This window comes from Mastigoproctus giganteus, chromosome 4, assembly GCF_048544385.1.
Source record: "Mastigoproctus giganteus isolate SK-2022 chromosome 4, ASM4854438v1, whole genome shotgun sequence".
Taxonomy (NCBI): domain Eukaryota; kingdom Metazoa; phylum Arthropoda; class Arachnida; order Uropygi; family Thelyphonidae; genus Mastigoproctus; species Mastigoproctus giganteus.
Genome location: NC_143578.1, coordinates 224,383,338 through 224,405,509, shown reverse-complemented (window position 1 = coordinate 224,405,509; position 22,172 = coordinate 224,383,338). Strand labels below are relative to the sequence as shown.

Below are 22,172 nucleotides of genomic sequence, written 5' to 3'. Positions count from 1 at the left end.
TAAGTTTATTTTATTGACAGCTAGTAATTATTCTATCTTCAGCACTAGTGTTATGAAAACACACAGTAAAAAACTGTATTAAATAAATTATAAAACAGCAATATACTTCTATATGGCAACATAGAAGTGCATTTCCTTACAATATAAAATATATCCAAAGGTTAAAAAATTAACCCATTTCGTGATTAATGAACCTTCTTTTCATAGGTGCATTTCATGGTGATGAATGTATAATACAGGTGAGAGTTGGATAAAATGTTTCTGATGTATGGCAAGCTTGTCAGCATTTCTCAAAATAAAATGTTACAATAGGCAAATAACTACAAGTGAATTAACATTTAAGAGAATAGCATAGTATAATAGAAATGATGGACAGATGTTACAAAGAAGATTCTCTCTCTCTCTGTTATAGAGGAATGGCAAATAAAAATATTTTCCAACAGTTCATGCTATAAACACAGGAGATGGTTGGCAAACACTTGGAACATAATTAGGAACTCTTGAGTACCGGACTCAAATGTAGTGAGTGAATTATGTTTAAATATATAGACAAAATCAAATAGAAAATGATAAATTTTTTTTATTGGTTGGAATAACCTTTCTCACAATTGGTAAGATATTGCAGAGAGTTTATTAATGTGGCATTATGTCAACCATTTCCCAATTGATGCATTTCATTTCTTCCTATCCTCATGCCCATACATGCACACACAAATGTACAATTTAAATATGTAATCTCTTACAAATATAGAAGTCCAACTGTATTCCTCTAGAAATTTCAAAATTTATTAAAAATTATCGCACAAGATTAATAAAATATGGCATTATCACAATGCTGTGCTTTATTATGACATCTCGACTAATATTATATTAGGAGTGCATGGTAATTTAATAAACAAATATTAAAGGAAAACCATCAATGTTTTTTAATCTTCTGCTTCTGGTGAAACCTTTTGTTAAAGGGTTCACCAGAAGAAAATATTTTCCCATTCTGTGAACCTATCCTAACATTCAAAACATGGTTGGTTTTCCCTTCTGGTTGGGACTATAGCTTGGAACTATAGGTTTGTGTTGTTAATTTATTATGCTATGTCATATCTCCTGGATGAGACACAAATTTGAAAAAAAAACTTGGAAATACATGCTTATTTATAAGTTTTGTTGCATATGTATGAGAAAGAGAGGAGAGAAAGGAAAAGAAGATTGCACAAACATACAGCAGTTGAAAAATATATTGTATTATTTATTAATCCCTTATATCATAAAACATTATGTCGGTAGTTATAATTATGAGTGAATGTGGCAATAAGATTTAAACTTTTCAGGACAGTTTAGAGTAGCTGTAGAGTTTAGTTTAAAAGTACCCCTGTAAAATGTAAAAATACTGTTATGGTACAGTGCACTCTCATCTATCTATACACTATATTTGCCAGAATGAGTCAAAAGTGTTTAGCCAAACTTTATTTCCCAAAACTGCCTTCTTTAAAATCAGAATGTGGTTTATAAGCAGTTTGTAAACAAAACAATTTCTTGGACTGTCTAAATCCTGTATAGATAAAAAGTTCATTGTAATAATAAAAACATGATGCTTTTATTTAAACAATATGCTCAATTCAAATCAGTGTTACAAACCTGTGGAGTCCTATTGGAATTGCATCATACCCAATTTTGATGTTATTAGAGACTTTTACTGACCAAAAAATTAAAATAAACATATTTAAAAGTAATGTAAGTAATGATATGGAATGGGTAATGTGAAACTTTCTTACTTTAAGCTGTTCTGGTTGTCATGCATAAATTTCAAACAGAGCCGTGTATCACTTTAATGTAACAATATTTGTGATGTGCTGTGTTAACATTTCCAGAACAAGTTGGTATCAGCACATGAAATTCATAGTTTCTTGTCTAAATTAATTTAAGTATTTTGCATAAAGTATTTTATGAGTTTCACAACTGGCCTAATCCTGAAGTAAAAGCGGGATTAGTGTTGCCTGCGTACATAACAAAATTAATTTTTCTCCATATAATTCTGGAGTAGGTATGGCTTATATTTGAAGGCAGGTTATATTCATGCAAATATAGTATATATACATAGAATTTTTACTTTTAGTTAAGAAAAGGAGGGATAACCTCTTATGGTGTCTTGTAGAACACTTCTGTGCTGATACTCTCCATTGTTGAATTAACCATGCAAATAATTTACATGATTCTGTCATATTCTTAGATAGAATCAATGATCCGATTCGTGGGCCACCGATTCCATGCACCATGGAACCAGTGGCCCACGGCCCCAAACCTAACCCCAAAATTATGTTGAATCACCAATCCAATTCTTTGAGTGCGAGAAAGCAATAAGTCTATACTTTAAAAACAATTTAAATTTTCAGCTACTGATTTCATGGTGCATTGATCATTGATTCTGTCTAAGAGTGTGACAAATTCATGTAAATTATTTGCATAGTTAATTCAACAATGGAGAGTATCAGCATAGAAGTGTTCTACAAGACATCATAAGAGGTAATTCCTCCTTTTCTTAATTAACATAAGTTTATTTTATGAAGTTTATTCTATAACTTGATATATAACATATTGAGCCACTGCAGCTCTGTCATCTATTAAATAGAATTTTTACATATATAGATTTTTGTTCACATATTTGTTGCTACATATTTTGTTAATCTCCCTCTCTCTCTCTCTCTATATATATATATATATAGACAAATGTATTTGATCAAATTGTATTTTTAGATGTTCAGTTTTATCACTACATACTATTATTTTTTATTTATATTATATTTATATATAATTTAAATAAAAATAAAAGTAAACAAACAGGTGTTACAAACCTGGAGGGGAAAAAAAAACTCATAATAATAAAGTGTGTGTGTGGGGGGATAGAATTAAGGTAAGGGTATTTCAGAAGGAATGCTCCTAAAATAATTAAGAAAAAGCTAATTAATAAAATATCAAATAACAAATTTACAAAATGCCAATTAATTCAAATTTAGCAGGAAACTGGAAGACAGCACCAGGTCAAAATTAGGTGAATTATCACTAAAAACGAAGATAAAAACCAACTACAACACGAACCAATAAAATTAAAATAAATAAATAGACTGACCATTATGCCCCATCTAGTTGGAGGTCCACAAGGCCATAATGGTCAGGGAATCACTGCATTTCGAACTTTAGACAAATCCATGGATTGCTGAACTGATACACCGATCAACCTGCAAATGCAATAGATCTGAATAATGATGGCCCTTGTGCAGTGAAAAAGTATAACAGAACAGATCCAAGCACTCGCATGGCAACACCAAACCACTGACAAAGTCACAATTAAAAAAGAATATATCCGGAAAAGATAAGGGCCACCATAATTCAGATCCATTGCGCTTGAGAGTCGATTGCCGTATCAGTTCCGTGATGCATAGATTTGTCTAATGTTCGAAATGCATTGATTCCCCGACCATTGTTGGCCTTGTGGTCCTCCAACAAGATGGGGCTAACGGTCGGTCTATTTTATTTATTTATTTTCATTTTATTGAAAATACAGATGGGGCTTAACGGTCAGTCTATTTTATTTATTTATTTTCATTTTATTGATCACGTGTTGTAGTTGGTTTTCACTTCTGTTTTTAGTGGTATTTCAGGTAATTTGGACCTGGTGCTGGTTCTCAGGTTCTGCTAAATTTGAATTAATTGGCATTTTGTAAATGTATGTTATTTGGTATTTTATTAATTGCCTTTTTCTAAATTATTTTAGGAGCATTCCTTCTGCAATACCCTTATCTTGATCCCCCCCACTTCATTATGTATTGATTTGTTTATTTATTTATTTTTGCTCTACTGATTTGCCATGCCACTGGTACCTGTTTCATTTACTTGTATTTTTATTTAATTTGTTAATTCAACATGTTGTGGATAATGCATTGCAGCCACTCATATTTGCTGTACTAATTTTCTTAATTTTCTTCTCCTTTTTCTGTTTATTTTTCTATTTTTCTTTAAAAGTTTATTCTATATATATAAGTACATGACTGCTTATTTTTTTTTTTTTTTCATTTATTTTATTATTTTTACCATTCAAAACTCCATTTCTCTCTCTCTCTCTCTCTCTCTCTCTCTCTCTCTATATATATATATATATATATATATATATATATATATATATATATATATAGAGAGAGAGAGAGAGAGAGAGAGAGAGAGAGAGAAATGGAGTTTTGAATGGTAAAAATAATAAAATAAATGAAAAAAAAAAAAAAAATAAGCAGTCATGTATCTAGTATGAATAAACATTTTATTCATGCCTATTCCTATTTATTTTTTTTATTATTGATTGTCATTCAAAACTCCAAAGCCACCTTTTAAAATTCAAACAACCATGGTTCCACAACTGTTCAGAATCAGACGTATATTTTGGAACCTATAGGTGTATGTGCACATGCATATGCAAAGTACAGAAGTGAATTTTCCCCCCTCCCATAGTTTAAAATAGATTTTTAAGCTAAAGTTATTCATAATCCTTCAGCAGACTCTGACACAAGGAATTTTGGCAAGCCATAAGTGGCATGCTGTAATTTAGAGTATTTTAGAGGTTCATGAATGAAATGCACAGTTGAAAAACATTACCTCCAAATTTCAAATGTGGGATTATTTCAATTGTTAAATTCTAAGTATTGTAGTGCCACAGATTTTAATATAACTTTTATGTGCATCATATTTGATCTGTAATATTATATATATATATATATATATATATATATATATAATGGGAAGAATTATATTGGTAGATGGAATATTCAACTCCTCTTACTGATCTTGATTATTTGGGCAAGGCATGCTGTTTAAATGGTGTAGGATGCATTTTCACACATCAGAAGAGGAGGACTATGCTTTGGGTATGACAATATTATAGATAAACAACATAAAATTTCTCCAGACTAAGATTTTGTTGACCCCACATGTCACTAAGGTTTTAGTGACAGAGTCAACAAAATCTCATGTCTGTAGAAGCTTTCGGTTTCAAAAAGTACCAAACTGTAGTCCTTTATTAGAGATTAAAATTTGTAAATAAAATTATTTGAAAAGCAAACGTTACATTTCCCAAATATTTCCTATAATATGGAATTCAATTTGCCTAAGAGTCACTCTAAATTTCCATAACTTTATTTTTGGGTGTGCAAATGAAGAAGAAAGAATGAGGATATGATTTCTGAAACGAACGTGAAACAGTCCAGGTTTAAATCACACAAAGAAATTCTGATAAAAATTTGGAGGAATTAATGTCCCGAAAGATGTCCAAGACCAAAAGATAATTAATGGAAGCCACGGCTGCTATTTTGAAATATCAGTTATAAAATCCTAACTTTTCTAACTTTGTGTTGATAATAAGAAGGTATAATAGTACTTGAATCTCAAATACTGGGATAATAGTACTTGAATCTCAAATAACTTTTTCAGCCTATGCACATGCACACACATTTATATCCCCTCTCCACTTTTTATACATTAAAGTAATATAATAATAAGTAATAAAGTTACCATTTTTTTCTTTAGGTGAAAAATGTAAAATTTTTCATTTATGTGAAATAATCTTCAGTTTTCATTAAATTATGATAATTTTTATACACAATATTCTTAATCTGTGAAATAGGCCAAACTCCTCACACAGGTCACTTTCACTTATATTGCCAACACTACAAGTTTTATGATATAAGGGTTAGTTGACAGGTAGCACATTAAATTTATTCTCTGTGTACATGTATACACACAGAGGTATCTCATATTACAGTGTATAAGGAATCAAAACTTATTTCCTCTAATCACAGAGAAAAAATAAAATAAAATAAATCATTTGAATATCTTAGTTTATAACATTCCCAAATCAACTTATTAATGACACACAATGATAAAATGAAATGATTTAAACTCCAATTCTTTTTCTTCACTAATGGGTACTTTCTTTCTTTCTGAATAATACAAAGAATATCAAACTAAAAAATTGAGCATTTATATGTTATTTTCTGTTTAGAATCTGTGCCATAAAACCAGATTCCAAAAATAAGCAGTCACTTTTTTATCACAGGGGAAGTGGCAGTGTAATTGAAGTGTGTGGCAGCTGCTAGCATTCTGCCTGGAACATCTAGAAAGTGTTCATTTAGAATGCAGTGGTATTCATATATATATATATATATATATATATATACCACACATATATGGCTTTATTACTTTGCTTATAAACAAGCATACTTATGAAAATGGATTCACAAGAGGCATTGCCTGTCAACCATCATCAGTTATTTACAATATGCTACACTTGAAAACCGTAATGGTTTAAGTTAATAAAAATTAACTGAGCAGAAAGTATAGCAGAGGGGATATTTAATTTATATCCCCTCTGCTATCCTTTCATTTTATTCCATGTAATCCCATTTAAAACAAGTTAAGCTTAACATTCTGTTATCCTCTTCAGACAAATCTAATATTTAGCAAATTAAGTGATTGTTCGTCCTACTAGTAATTTAATGAAAATTGTTTTTAGTTATGCTTGTACAAGTAGCTGAATATTATCAAAGGCACATGCTGCAATTTATGACAGCTTAAAAAATCTTTACAGGTTCTTAATAGTTTTGGCATTACATATGAGGCACTTGAATAACTTTATGCAACAGTAGAAGGGAGAAGGGACTATAATAAAATAAAAACAACAATGGCAACACTCATGTTATTATGGAGTGTAAACAGATGGATGATAAGCCCAGTAGCATAAATACACAAACATCAGGCTTTTCCATGAACATGATTTATCAAAAAGAAATAAAAAGGGTGGGATGGGGCATAATTTATACATTATTCATCTTCTGAACTAGTAACTAACAAGTCAGATACATTACAATATTCCTGATTTTATATACAGCGCAAACAGCAAACTTTGGTATAAATGATTATGACACTAAAGATGAGTTCATGTAAAGACTAGGATTGTGGATTCTGTAGGAAATATTCCAATTTTGCTTCCAATTCCTGAAAATAAAAATAAATGATGAAATAAATTAATTAAACAAGGTTAATTTGCATGCACAAACTACAAAAACATGCATCACAGAAAGCATAAATTAAAAAATCCATTTTTGATATCAAAATCAATTGAATATGAAGTGTAGTCAAAAACCTGGGACTAGACTAATATTTGGAATATGAAACTTTACTGGCTATTTGGATGGATTTCCTTTTGAAGTAGTCTTTCTGACACTATACACCAATTCCAATGCTTCTGCAATTTCTGGGAGCATGCCTGAGGCTGTGCTTTTGAATTGCAAGAAGTTCCTGTGTTACATTAATAATTTCTTCAGTCATTGGAAATCTGTTTTTTTTTTTGTCCACCCATCTCAAGGGGGATTAAAGTTTAAAAAAAATAATAAATAAATAATAAAATAAAAATAAATAATACGCAGGGAGCCAAAACTAGTGAGTTCGGCAGATGGGGAACTACAGTAAGGGAGTACTTCGCAAGAAATTCTTGAATGGAAAGTGACAAGTGCACAGAGGTGTGGAATTGTTTTGTAGTACTGATTTCATGCAGAACATATTCAAATTGAATCATGCCTTGTGAGTCAAAATATACAATAAAACACGATCTTCACATCTGACTGAGAATAACTTGATTTTTTGGGCCTTAGACAAGAACAAGTCTTTCATCAAGAGGACTGGACTTTTCATTCCAGGTATTAGCCATACACTCACAATTCATCAACAGTAATGATGGGACAAACAATGTATGGCTTATCCTTCGCAGAGTTAAACATTGATTACATCTGATCATATCACAAAAATAAGTGATTGATTTTTGAAGCTGAAGGGCAGCCAGAGTGAGGATCATCTTCAATGGACAAGAAGCCCTCTTTAAAGTTTGCACACCACTGAAAAGTCTTTAAATGATACTCTGAAAGCTGGTTTTTAACATTTCACAGGTTTCTCTTGCACTTTTCTCTAATTTGAAACAAAATTTGATGCAAATTTGCTGCTCAGTAAAATCATTCATTTTAAAATGTAATGAAACACTTAAATGGCTTGTATTCAATATGCACTAGAGTGTTGAAATGAGTCACTAAATATGTTGTGACAAATCAGAACTCACTATGATACCATAATTTTAAGACCCGATGTTGGTCCCAGAACTTTTTGATCAGACCTCATATATTTTTATATGCAATTAAGAGCTATAGTTTATTTTCACCTTGAGAAATAAGCAGCTTTTATGTGATATTAAAATTATTTTCCACTTCCTTACACAGTCTTTATTTTAATCAGTATCAACACACCATGCAGTAGTGTGTAGATAGGCATGCGTGCATACATACACAAATACTTTTTGTACAGCAATGTCTTCACAATAACTGCTTGGTGTTTTGTCACGAAGCTGTACTTTTTAAGTTAGGTCTATCAGAGCCCAGAACAGGGTTATATACAGCAGGTGCTGACTATAATCCCAACAAGCAATAATCATGACTAGCCATAACACACTGTTAATACCAAGAAAAAATAAAAATCCCAACAAAGCTATAATACCAACAACACAATAATACTAGACTGCCTATAATAATAGATTTAAAAATTCTAGAAATTAATAGTTTTTTTTTTTTTTGAGATCATTGTTCTTAATTATTTGGATATTTCCTTTTGAGAAATCTGTTGAAAAAGGATTACAGTAAGTATGATGGCAGACCTATATAAAAGCATGTAGAAGATAAAACTTATCAGTGTTAGTTCATCCCTCTTGTCCAAAATGGCTGAAATCTGTGAAATTGTTCCATCTCAAAAAGGGAATAAAATTAACAGACGTATATTTAATGGTAAGAAAAACATTGTGAGGATATTTATTATTGGTGTTACAAAAGAAAAAAATTAGAAGACTATAAAGGTAAAGCAACAACAAAATATTTGAATAGCCAACATCTTCAAAAGTTTGTGAATCATAATCATGCTCCAGAATAAAGTGCTGCCATTGCAAAAATCATTGAATAAATAAAGATGCAAAACAAATGAAAAATCTACCATGTCATATTATTCAAGCCAATAATATGACATGGTACATTCAAGTGTTGCCATCCCTCAATAGATACAGTCATATATGCAAAAAAAAAAAAAAAAAAAAAACAGGGGAGAAAGGTGAAAAACCAGTGGAGCCACAATCATTGGACCAAACTGACATTCCAATTGCTTTGCGTGAAACGTTAAATGAGGAGTTATTTCTGATTACAGATTATGTAAGTGGGAGAAGAAAGAATTTTGGTTTTTACAACAAAATAAATGTTCAACATTTATTGCAAGTTCAATATCGGATTATGGATGGTATGTTCAAAACTGTTCCTAAAATGTTTTCACCAGCTTTATACAATACATGTACCAGCTGGAAATTACCGAATTCTACCATTAGTTTGTGTTAATAATTAGCAAGAGTGAAGAAAGTTATAAATGTTTATTTCAAGATTTGATTGACTTTGTTGAAGAAAATGAAATTGAACTGAAGCTACAGGCAATATTAACTGACCTAGATTTGGCTGCAATAAACACCTCTGGAAGTTAATTTCTTGATGTATCAAACAAAGTTTGTTTCTTCCATTTAGGGCAGTGTGGTTGAAGAAAGATTCAAGGGAGGGGATTGGCATCTTGATACAGTACTGACGAAGAGTTAAGTTTGATACTACACTATTTGTTTGCCTTGGTGTTTATTCCATCCAATGAAATTTCAGAAGCATTCAATGTTCTGAAGCCCTATTTGCTAACAGAAGTTAGTGATGTGAAGAGTGGTTCAAAAACAATTATATTTATGGAAGGTTAAGTAATCGCATAATAGTACTGCTATTCATTCCCCACCATTGTTTCCACCAATTTTGTGGTTTGTGTATGACTCCACAGAACTAGGAATTCCATATACCCAAAATATCACTGAAACCTGGCACAGAAGATGGGAGAACATAATTAGATGAGTGCACATTGGCATCTATAGTATCATCAAAGAATTTCAGAAAGAACAGCAGCAGGAAGATAACCAATTTGAATGCATACTGCATGGTGAACCATGTCCAAAATGGAAGAAGGCAGCAATCGATTGAGAAATGAGAATTTTGGTATTTGTGAATAATCATGAAACTTAATCTGGGGTGAATTATCTTTGTGAAATTGCTCAGTGTTTCATTCTTTATTTTATTATTATTTTTTTGTTAGTTGTTGGAGAATCGCCTTCTGTGGCCATAATGCACCTCCCAAAGTTTTTTGCATTTACTCTGATCCAAGCCCGAGGCGGGATTCGAACTCACGACCTTTGGGTTGCCAGGCAGGCACTTTATCCACCTGGCTAGCCTAGTCGGCAGTGTTTCATTCTAATTAATAATATTGTTAAATTACAGTGTAGAATTTACTTTACACCATCAGGTATCTCTCATATTGTGGAGTTATACTTTGCGACTGAGTTGTCATCATTGCAAACCAGGGTACCTGCCCACCCACCGATGAGGACCAATAAGCTCTGAAACGGTGCCATATGGGTGGTGGTATCTGCCAAGAATAAATAACAATAGTCTTCTCCTATGGTTATTCGAGGTAGTGCAATATCATGGTAACTCGTGAATGTATTTACAATATGAGATATACTTAAATGATGCTAATTTTTAACTTAGTAGTTGGTTGACAGAAACGATGTAATTACACAACTTGCATGTAATATTGTTAAATTAAGTTAATTCAGTCTTGTGACTGGTCAGTTCCTCTGATGAGCTGTCTACACCATTGTCTCTCCTGTGCCGTTTGTTTTAGTTCCTCAAAATTTCGAAGTCCTGCTTCATCCAGAAACGTCACCACAAAAGTATTTTTTGGTTTTCCTCTAGGCACTTTCTCTCCACAGCCTCCTCCATGACATCCAGAAGCAAACCACCATGTCGAATAATGTGACCCACCCATTTGAGTCTAGTTGATCTTATTCTACCTAGATTTTTTTTTTTTTTTTTTTTTTGCTCTTGGACACATCTAAATACTTACACATTTGACTTTTTTCAGTCCATTTAATTTTTTGATTCTATGCCAGCAGCACATATTGAATGAGTCAAGTGTCTTTTGTAAGAATGCATGTCTCTGCCACTGACCATATACACCAATGAGCCAAAACATTATGACCACCTACCTAATATGAAGTTGGTCCCCCACGTGCAGCCATAACAGCTGCACGTAAACGACACACGTACCTGGCTGTCCACATGGTGAAACAGGAAACGTGATTCATCGGACCAGACCACCTTCTTCCAATCATTTAAGGTCCAGTTTCGATTCTCGTGTGTCCATTGTAAGCACTGTTGCTGGTGAACCGTGGTTAGCATGGGCACTCGGGGCAGCCTGCAGCTACGCAGCCCATTTTCAGCAGGGTTTGATGTACTGTGTGTTGTGACACATTACTCCCGTCACCAGATTCCAATTACTGGCAAATTGTGCCAGTCACCCTTCTGTTGCCACGCACCATTTGGGAGAGCCTTCGCTCACCTCGAGCATCGATGAGCCGTGGTCGTCCAACACCTCGCCAGCAGTTCGTGGTTTCCCCTGCTTGGACAACTTTCGGTAGGTACTAACCATGGCTGACGAGCACCCCACCAACCGTGTCATTTTGGATATGCTCTGACCCAGTCGTCAGACCATTACAATTTGGCCTTTATCAAGCTCACTTAAGTCTGCTGCCTTTCCCATTTGAAGAACAAGAATAACACTGATTAATGGAGCTCAGTATCAGGTGTTTTTTATACCATGTCCCGACTTTCACACGCACCATAGTTCATCTGCAGTTGCTTTGATTTGCATAATGACTCACTGGTCATTATGTTTTGGCTCATTGGTGTATATGTCATCATTATCTTCGTCCTAATTTCCTGTGATACCTACTTCTGTGTAATCAATGGCAACTTTTTGCTGATGCTATCGAGGCAGTGTTAGGTGGGTCGGAAAACTGCTAGCTTGGGGGGAGACAAAGACTAATGGATTAACAGTAGCCACGGGCAGAGGTGAAAGAGATTCTTGCACTGCTTCTATTGGAATGAGCAGAAGCCTGAAAAACAAGATGCAGGATATTTCAGAGACTGCTGGAAGTCATTGCGGTACAAGTAAACACATGGGTTGTGTTAGGGTAGCTAAGAATAGAAACAGGTGCATGTATACTTGCGTGTACACTAATGCTAGGAGTTTAGTAAATAAATTTGATGAATTTGAGGTATTACTCAAAACATCAAAGGCAGATATTGTTGGGATATCAGAGACGTGGTGTCACACAGATATAAGGAATGCAGAACTGGAATTTGGGGAGTACAACGTCTACAGAAAGGATAGACAGGATAGGAAGGGAGGAGGGGTTATGCTATTAGTTAAAAAACACATAAAATCCAAGGAAGTGAAGCCAGTTGACATCGCTGGACAGTGCAGTGTTGAGTCAGTTTGGTGTGACATAAGCATAGGTAAATCAAAATTGAGAGTAGGAGTGTGCTATAGGCCTAATGACTCTGATGAGTATAATAAGATACTGTACAGGGAAATAGAGTGGGCCAGTAAATCAGAGAGTCTTATAATGGGGGATTTTAATTTCCCAGATATTGACTGGAATTTGTGGGTTGGTCACTCACACACTAGCAAGGCTTTTGTGGATTTATTGGATGATTGTTTTCTACACCAGCATGTTCGGGAGGCAACTAGAGGGAGTAATACTCTTGATCTGATTATCAGTAGTGATTCTTCATGCATTAGGAATCTGCAGATAAATGAACCACTGGGTGGCAGTGATCACAGTGTGCTGAAGTGGGATTTACTCAAGGAGGTACTACCATCAGAGGTAAAGGGAAGGGTTTTTGCTTTCGTAAAGGAGACTATGCTGGTCTGAGACAGTATTTAAATTCTATACAGTGGGACCAACTGATGATGTTACCAACAGCAAATTCAAAATGGGAAGCATTCAAGGAACTAATCTTGGAAGCTACCAGGCTTTACATACCAACCAAGAAATATTGTTCAAGGTTCAGGCCTAAATGGTTGTCAGATGAACTAATGAGACATATGGCAGAGAAGAAAAATGCATGGGATACATACAAATTAATGGGTGACGTGGAAGCCTATGATAGATATAAGTTGGTCTGTAACCAAGTCACAAAGGAGATTAGGCAGGCAAAGGCAGATTATGAGAAATCCTTGGCAAAGGATGCAAAGAAAAACAGAAAAGAGTTCTTTACCTATTTAAACTCAAGAAGGAAAGGGATGAATCAGATTGGTCCACTGGATGTTGATGGTTCAACAGTTGAGGATCCAGCTCAGGTGGCTAACAATCTAAACGAGTATTTTGCATCTACATTCACACATGAGGAGTTATTCAGGAAGGGGAATGTCGTAGGTGGAGTAAACATTGGCAGTGAGCTAGATTTTCTAAATAACTGAGAGGAAAGTGGAGGAGAAATTGTTGAGGATAAACATAAAAAAGGCACCCGGGGTGGATGGGATCTATCCAGTTATATTAAAGGAGGCAGCAAAGGAAGTAAGCAAACCCCTAGCCATAATTATGAGAGCTTCTTTGGACTCAGGGGAGGGGTACCCATGGACTGGAGATGTGCAAATGTAACCCCAATTCACAAAGGAGGTTCAAAGGCTGACACAAGTAATTATAGACCTGTTAGTTTAACTTCGGTTCCAGGAAATGGAGGCACTGGTTAAAGAAGCACTGCAGGATCATCTGGACAAGAATTCAGTTATAGCTCAGACACAGCATGGGTTTGTTAAGGGCAGGTCTTGTCTGACCAATTTGATTGGATACTATGATGTAGTCACAAAAGAACTGGATGCAGGGAATAACTTTGATATTATATATTTGGATCTTAGAAAGGCTTTTGATACTGTTGCGCATGGAAGACTGCTGCACAAATTGGAGAAGTGTGGCATTCGAGGCAAATTGCTGCTATGGATAAAGGGATGGTTGAGTGGCAGAAGACAGAGAGTGGTAATCAATGGACACTGCTCAACGTGGACTAATGTTATTAGTGGAGTTCCTCAGGGTTCAGTGTTGGGTCCATTGTTTTCTGTATTTATAAATGATATTGATGATGGTGTATCAGGCTTAATGTCCAAGTTTGCAGACGATACAAAGGTTGGCAGGGTTGTTAAGGACACTACTGATACTATGCTGCTGCAACAGGATCTGGAAAGGTTGAGCAGATGGGCTGAGAGGTGGCAAATGAAGTTTAACATTGACAAATGTAAAGTACTACATATGGGAAACAGTAACCCCAGATCAACGTATCAACTCTGTGGTACTACGCTGACAGTGGTAGAGAATGAAAAGGACCTGGAGGTAATTGTGCAGGCAGATATGAAGTTCTCTGAGCAGTGCAGACGAGCTGCAAGAGTAGCTCATGGTGGCTTGTCAATGATATACAGGAATTTTTCTAGCAGGGACAGGGATGTGATTATTCCCTTGTATAAGGCATTGGTCAGGCCACACCTTGAGTACTGTATACAGGTCTGGAGGCCTCATTTCAAGAAGGATGTAGAGCTGCTGGAACGAGTACAGAGAAGGGCAACAAGATTAGTGAATGGAAGAAAGGGTTGCTCTTACGAAGAAAGGCTTAAGTTTTGCAAATTACAGAGCCTGGAGACTAGGCATCGCCGAGGTGATCTGATAGAGGTGTACAAGGCTTTGAATGGCTTGAGCATGCTCAATGCCGATGGAATTCTTCCTCTTGCTCAGAATAATCACCTGAGAGGGCATAAATTCAAATTGAGGAAGGACGGATGTCGGATAGATGTGCGGAAATTCGCCTTTAGCCAGCGGGCAGTTGGTTTGTGGAATAGACTTCCATCGCTTGTTGTTGAAGTTGATAGCCTAAACAAATTTAAGGCTCAGCTGGACAGGTATTTCGAACGAATTGAGGGGTGAAATGGGAGTAGTGGTTGTTTTTTTTTTTTTTTTTTTTTTTTTCTCTCTTTTATTTTGGCTGATGCTGAATAAGCTTGCTTTCTTGCATCATATGCCTCTACTAATGCTAATGCTAATGCTAACTTATTCTTGAAAGATTGTTTTACCACTGAAATTCTGGTTTGAATCTCAGTTTGACATGAAATGTCCTGTGTAAATAAATGCCCCAGATACCTAAAGTGATCTACCTGTTCTATTCTTACTCCATTGATCTCAATTTAGAAGTGAATTGACCTTTTACCAATCATCATTGCCTTTGTTTTCATCATGTTTATCTTAATTCCACACTTCACCACTTTCTTATTTAATCTTCTGATCACTTTTTGCAACGTAGCAGGATAGCCTGCTAGTATGGCCTGATCGCCTGCAAAATTAATAGCCTGTATGTTCTTTTCACTTATTTTAACCCACCACTTCTTACTCCCAAGTGCCTCCTTTATTATCACTTCGGCAAAAGCATTGAACAATCCAGGTGAAAGTAAGCATCCCCGTCTTAATCCCTTTTTAACTATAGCTTTTTCTGTCAGTTCTCCTCTTATCTTCATTTTGTTTTCTATATGAGTCATAGATTAGTTTAATAATCTTCTTCTTCTTGCATCCAATTTTCTCAAGCAATGGGAAGAATTCTCTTCAGATTACTCTATCAAACACCTTCTCATAATCCACAAACATGCAGAGGTTCCTTCCCATTTTCTCCCTCAACACTCTCAATGTTCCAATATTGGAACATTGAGAGTGTTGGAAGAGAAAATTTAGCATCTCTCGTCGATCTGCCTCTGCAAAAGCTGTACTGTGAGTCATCCAGAAATTGTTCAATATAACTTTCCATACTGCTTTGATAACTTTCAGCAGAATCTTGGATGCATGGGTAATAAGACTTACAGTTCTGTAGTCTTGGCATACTGTTGGTGTCATCTTCTTGGGTATGGTGATTACGATTGATGTGCAGAATTCCTCTGGCCAACTCTCCTCCCTGTATCTTCTTTATCAGTTCAAATAAGGCTTTCTTCAGATTTTCTCCACTGTATTTTAAAAGCTCTGCAGGTATGTTGTCAATTCCCGGTGCTTTGCTATTTCTAAGAGACTTTAAGGCTGTGTTGAATTCATCTTTAGATATTTCCTCCTCCATGTTTTCTTGTTCTTCTAGTGCTCCTTCATGTATTCCTCCATGTGTACGTGCTTGAATCTTCATAGAGTTCTTCAACATATCTCCTCCACCTACCCCTTTGTTCTTAGAAATTCAGTACTGTCATTCCCTTTTCATCCTGCTTTGCTCTAAGTTTGAATTCCCCTACTCTTTCTCATTAACTTTCTGATTTTTCTATGTGCCAAGTCCATCTGACCTTGTTGTTCGAGCATTTTCAATCTCTTGACAGTTCTCTGCCCACCACTGTCCTTTTGCCTTCCTACATTCCTTATCAATTTCATTCTTCCATCTACGATAGTTCCTTTCATCATCATCATTATTATTTTGGCATTTCGGTCTCTCCTCTCATCCATTTTCTGCAGCAAAATATCTGTGATCCAAGGCATCCTCTTAAATTTTTCACTATTCCTAAGTGCCTCTGATGCAGATTTACAAGTCATTTCCTTGATTAAAGACCAATTCTGCCCTAGATCGTTTGTAGCTCCTCAGTAGTGATAGAATTGATCAGATCTTGAAACACATTTTTTGCACTCTCCTCTCTAAATTTCTCAATGTTCCACCTCATGAATGATTTCCGTTTATTCAGGCACTTCAATTTTAGTTCCACATTCATCTTCACGAGTGAGTGGTCCGAATCTCCATCTGCCCCTGGATAGGACATTGCTTTCATCACTTGGTTATGGTATCTCTGTTTAACTAAGATGTAATGAATTTAGTAACTTCATGAGTCACCAGGATTCTTCCATGTATATCTTCTGCAGAGTGGTGCCCTAAACCACATATCTGCTACCATTAGTCTCTCTTCTGTGCAAAACTCCACTAAGCGTTGACCTCCTGTATTTCTCACACCTAGAACAAAGTTCCCCACACTTTTCTTCCACCCCCCTCAAACCACCACATTCCAATCCCCCATAATTATCAAGTTGTTTTTTTGATGTGGTTTTCCATATTAATTCCAACTGTTCATATGTTTTCTCAACTAATTAGTCAGCACTATTTGAGGTTGGCATATAAACTTGTATAATTACCATGTCGACTGGATTTACTGCAAATCTGACCATGATAAGTCTATGTCCCAACAATTCCACATCTACCAGTGTTCTCATGAATCTTCGTCTTAATTATTGCCACCCCCCCATCTGCCACTATTTCCAGAGTGCACAACTTTATAGTCTCCACTTACAAATTCACCCACTTCACTCCATCTTGTCTATGCCACTCCAAGCATATCAATACCATCCCTGTGCATTTCTTTTTTGACACATTCTAGCTTTCAACATTTCAACATTATTCGTAAGTTCCACATCCTGATTCCACAACAGGGATTTCATATGTTGACGACCTGGAAAGCCCCAACACTACAATCAGCATTCCGTTGTGCTACGACAATTTCGTAGCTGTCAGATCTTTCAGACATCTCTAGCTTGCTCATCATTGGATTAGTTATATATGTTATTCAAAAATATGACATTTAATCTTTGTATTCAATTTATGTAATTTTGCAATAAGCAATGCTTGTAATGTATGTGTTTCATATGAGTATAAAACCAGCATAAATATAAAACTATCAAATAAAATTAAGTTTTTAAATTTCCATTTGATTTTATTATGTATTATTAATGGCCTTCTTCTAATCTAGTGGTATGATTGAAGAGAACTGTGGTACCAAGGTGACAGACAGTTTGGGAACCACTACAGTCTAACCTCTCAGTAATGCATTTGTCAGTAGCATATATACAGTGTTACACATGCATTTGTTACTACATTTATGTTTTTTCCAGGTAGTGTAAAGCAAGAGAGGGGTGTCTGTCTACTCTCTACCACAGTAGTCCCAAACTTCTATCATTTAAGTAACTTTGAGTTTAAAAAAATATATATTCTGGACTTGTTTTTGTAACACTGTGAAGATTACGATGTTTTGCCACGTCAAATGACAGTGCAACCTAGGAGAATAGCTGACATATTGTGTTTATGTATGCTACAACTTGTTTCATTACTTCCCATCCCCTTTACATCCCCTGTATGAACCATATCATTTTGATGTTGTATACAGAGAAGAAAAATGAAAAAACAAAATATATTTTCATATATTTTGTTTTTCCCCCCCCACATATTTTATTGGCATATTTGTTGTTTTCTTATCAGCTCTCCCATTTTCTGTGGGACCTTAGTCTTCCCAGATATGGTTTTGCAGTACTTTTCAGGAATGTATCCCCTGCAGTTGGCAAGGGATTACTGTATGCAATCCAATTTATCAAGCACTAGCCTTTCATGGCTAGAGGTCACTTAAGAGAAGTGCTTGTGTTAAAACTCTCTCTAAAACACACTCTAATGTTAAAAGATTGTAATGTAACCATGCAAATATTTTTGTTCTCATTAATAATACATGCAGTGAAATTTCAAAGCATTAAACAACTAGATCACTTCGCAGGTGCCAGTTTCCAGACACTGCAAACTGAAGAACTGAACCCTTTCTCGGTAAGACCATCCTTCGTTCCCTTCACCAGTCTTGTTGCCCCTCTTGCACCCATTCCAGCAGATCTACATCCTTCCTAAAGTGAGGCCTCCAGACCTGTATACAGTATTCAAGATGCGACCTAACCATGGTCTTATAGCAAAGGATAATCACCTCCTCCTCAACTGATGTTATCCACTCATGGACTAACCCTGCTAGCAAAGTTTCTGTATATCATTGACAAAACCGTATGAGCTATCCTGGAAGCCTGTCTGCATTGCTGAGAGAAGTTCACATCTGAATGCACATTTACCCCCAGGTATTTTTTCATTTTCCATACCCTGAATGTAGTACCACACAGTTGGTATATTAATCTGGGATTAATGCTACCCACATGCAGTACCTTTTTGTCATCTAACCATCCTTTTATCCATAGTAGTAACTTTCCTCCTAATGCCACACAACTCCAATTTTGATGCGGTATCAAAGGTCTTACTGAAATATAAATAGATGATTTCAAAATTATTTATTGCATCCATTTCTTTTGTGGCAACCTCATAGTAGGTAATCAGATCTGTGCAACAACTTTAGTTTTAACAAACCCATGCTGTGATTGCTTTATGACTGCAATGATCTTTCATTACTTCTTTGACTAACGGTTCCATTATTTTCAGTGACAAATAGGTTAAAGTGACAGGGGAGACATTTGCACATCAACATGTATTTCATTGTATTATTTTGTACAGGTACTTCCCCTGAATCCAAGGATGCTCTCATTATTATAGCCAAAGGTTTAATGACCTCCTTTTTTGCAGCTTTTCTCAATATAACTGAATTGATTCCATCAGTCTCAGATGCTTTGTTTACTTTTAACTGAAGAAATTTTTCTGCAACTTTAATTTCTGTAATTACAAAATCATTTAAATTCAAGTCAGTACTCAACAGACTTCTGCTAAACTCATCTCTCAACTTCTTCATATGTGAATGTAGATGCAAAATGTGTATTAAGTTTATCAGCAATTTGTAAAGGATCACGAATAGTCATACTATTCATATCCAGTGTACCACTGTGATTCATCCCTTTCCTTCTTGTAGTAACATATGCAAGGAATTCCTAGCTACACATTTCTTTACACTCTTGGTCAAGGACTTTCTGTTACCAGTCTTAGCTTGCTTAACCCCTTTGAGTGACTTGGTTAGACACTAGTTTGTACTTATTGTAGCAACCTGTATCCTTTGACAATTTATAATCATCCTCTGCATTTTTTTTTCTCTGCTACCAAAGTTATCACCTCATCTGACACTGTTACCAGTCTTAGCTTGCTTAACCCCTTTGAGTGACTTGGTTAGACACTAGTTTGTACTTATTGTAGCAACCTGTATCCTTTGACAATTTATAATCATCCTCTGCATTTTTTTTTCTCTGCTACCAAAGTTATCACCTCATCTGACACTGAGTTTGGTCTAAATTTCGAGCAATATCTTTTAATTGGCACAAAATGCTTAGTGGCCTATAAATTACCTCTCTAAACACTTACCATTTGGCATTTACATTTTTTAATAACATCAGCTGATCCCACTGAAATGAGGTTGAAAGATGGCTGAGCTCATTGTGATCTTTTTGCATTAAGCATGTTGCCTGTAGGGTAGGAGAGCTCATCCTTCAATATTCTTCTTGGTCTTCCTCTACTTTGTTTGCTAATGGGTCTCCACTTCTTTACTATTTTTGCTTATCTGTCATTATCTACCATTATAATCAGCTTTGCAAAAACAAAATACCTTCCCTTACCCTAAACACTTCAATCAGATCACCTCCTTAACTGTAGTTATTTCTTTGAATAAATTCTACATCAATATGCAATGATCACTGCCATCTGAATTCTTTAACCTGAAGATTCTCAATACATGCAAATTACAGCTGATAACCAGATCAAGAATGCTGCTTTCCCTCGTTGCCTTTCTAACACCTTGGTGCAGATAGCAGTTATTCAAAAAATTGAGAAACTCTTTGTTACTGTGTGGATTAACAATTCATAAGTTCCAACTGATATCTGGAAAGTTAAACCTCAAAGATAAGACATTTTGATTTTCTGGCCTACTCTATTTGTATAGATGTTCATTAAACTCATCACAATCATTTGGCCTGTGAGAGACTCCAGCCCTCACTTTTATGCCTTCCACACATTTATGCAAGGCTGACTTTGTACTATACTTGCAACTGGTGTCTACTGGTTTTTTACTGTTTTAAAGCCTATATCTTAAAAAAAATTATCTCTCCCTTACCCCATATCTTTCCTTTCTACAAATTATAATCACACTATTTGAATTCTGCATTCCTAATATTAGAGTGATCATTAGGTTTATGTTACACCTATAATGTCTGCATTTGATATTTATTTCTACCTGATTTATTTACTATACTCCTAGTTTTAGTGTATAAGCAAGTAAATGTGTTTTGTGTTTTATATTTTCAGTAAATCTAATATACTAATCTAATGTCCATGTAACTACCAGTCCCATATGACCCCCAGTAGGTCTTATAATCTTTCCTTCTTTTCAGACTACTGTATGTCACAAGAGAAACAATATAAGAATTAATTCTACCCCTGCTTATGGCTGTCATTAAGTTTTAAGTCTGTACAAGTCTCCCCAAACTAACAGTTTTCCAACCCTTCTAATAGAGCTTTGATAGCATCAACAAACATTCTTGCACCTCTTCTGTTCAACTGTATGCCATCTAATCTATAAAAACAGCTGCCTGTTACAAGCACTGGCAATGCTGAGAAAAATTCTACCCCATCAAGCCCTGCATAAATTCTTGGCAAGTTCTAGCAAATTCAGCTCTAACTTGCAATTTTGATGAACATCACCTCACAGCTGTAAATTAAAGCCTCAGAATGCCTATACTTAATATCATTAGTAGAACATATCACTAATTCTTGTTCCTAGCAGACATACCTTTGTTTTATTCTATCCCTTAATGCATAAAATATTCCCTGCTTACCTGACAATAATCACTCAGAATAGCTACCTCCTGTGGAACAAGTGCATCCTGCTCATGGTGATCCCTCCATGCAGACAGATGCATGAGGGTAGGTTCCAACATTAAGGTTGACAGCTGAGTCCTTGATGAGACCCTGATTTAAATTCTTCCAAAGCAATGGCTCTTTTCTTCATGCAATCAAATCTTTCTCTCTCTGCACCTAGCAGCTGTCAACCTTAATGCAAAAAGCCTTGATTCGTATATGCATAGTTTAATATTTTTTGTGGTCCCTGGCCTCAAATGTAAGTGTTTTATATTTTGGAAAAAAAAAAAAAAAAAAAAAAAGAAAAAAAAAAGGTGGAACAGGAAACACATTAATAATTGTTATTAATTCAACAAAACATTTATTTTTTGTTGTAAATATCTTATACCTAGAAATAGAATCATCATACCCAGAATTAAAATCATCAAAAATTTAAAACCTTCATGAACCAATGTGAAGGATACTCATTTACAAACAGGATATTTATTTTTAATTTCATTTTCAAATTAAATTTCTTCACCTTTTAATTTTACACTCCTTACATTTATT

At 35.1% G+C, this 22,172-nt stretch overlaps 1 protein-coding gene across 1 annotated transcript in view; it reads right to left on the bottom strand.

The window, feature by feature from the left end:
• Window positions 1–6,633: 6,633 nt before the first annotated feature.
• Window positions 6,634–22,172, bottom strand: part of LOC150087437 (ATPase family AAA domain-containing protein 2-like) — a 450,193-nt gene continuing 434,654 nt past the window's right edge. The window contains exon 25 of the mRNA XM_090372484.1: window positions 6,634–7,029. Within this exon, the coding sequence (XP_090228610.1) occupies window positions 6,982–7,029 (48 nt within the window). The 3' untranslated portion in view covers window positions 6,634–6,981. The remainder of the gene's footprint in view (window positions 7,030–22,172) is intronic.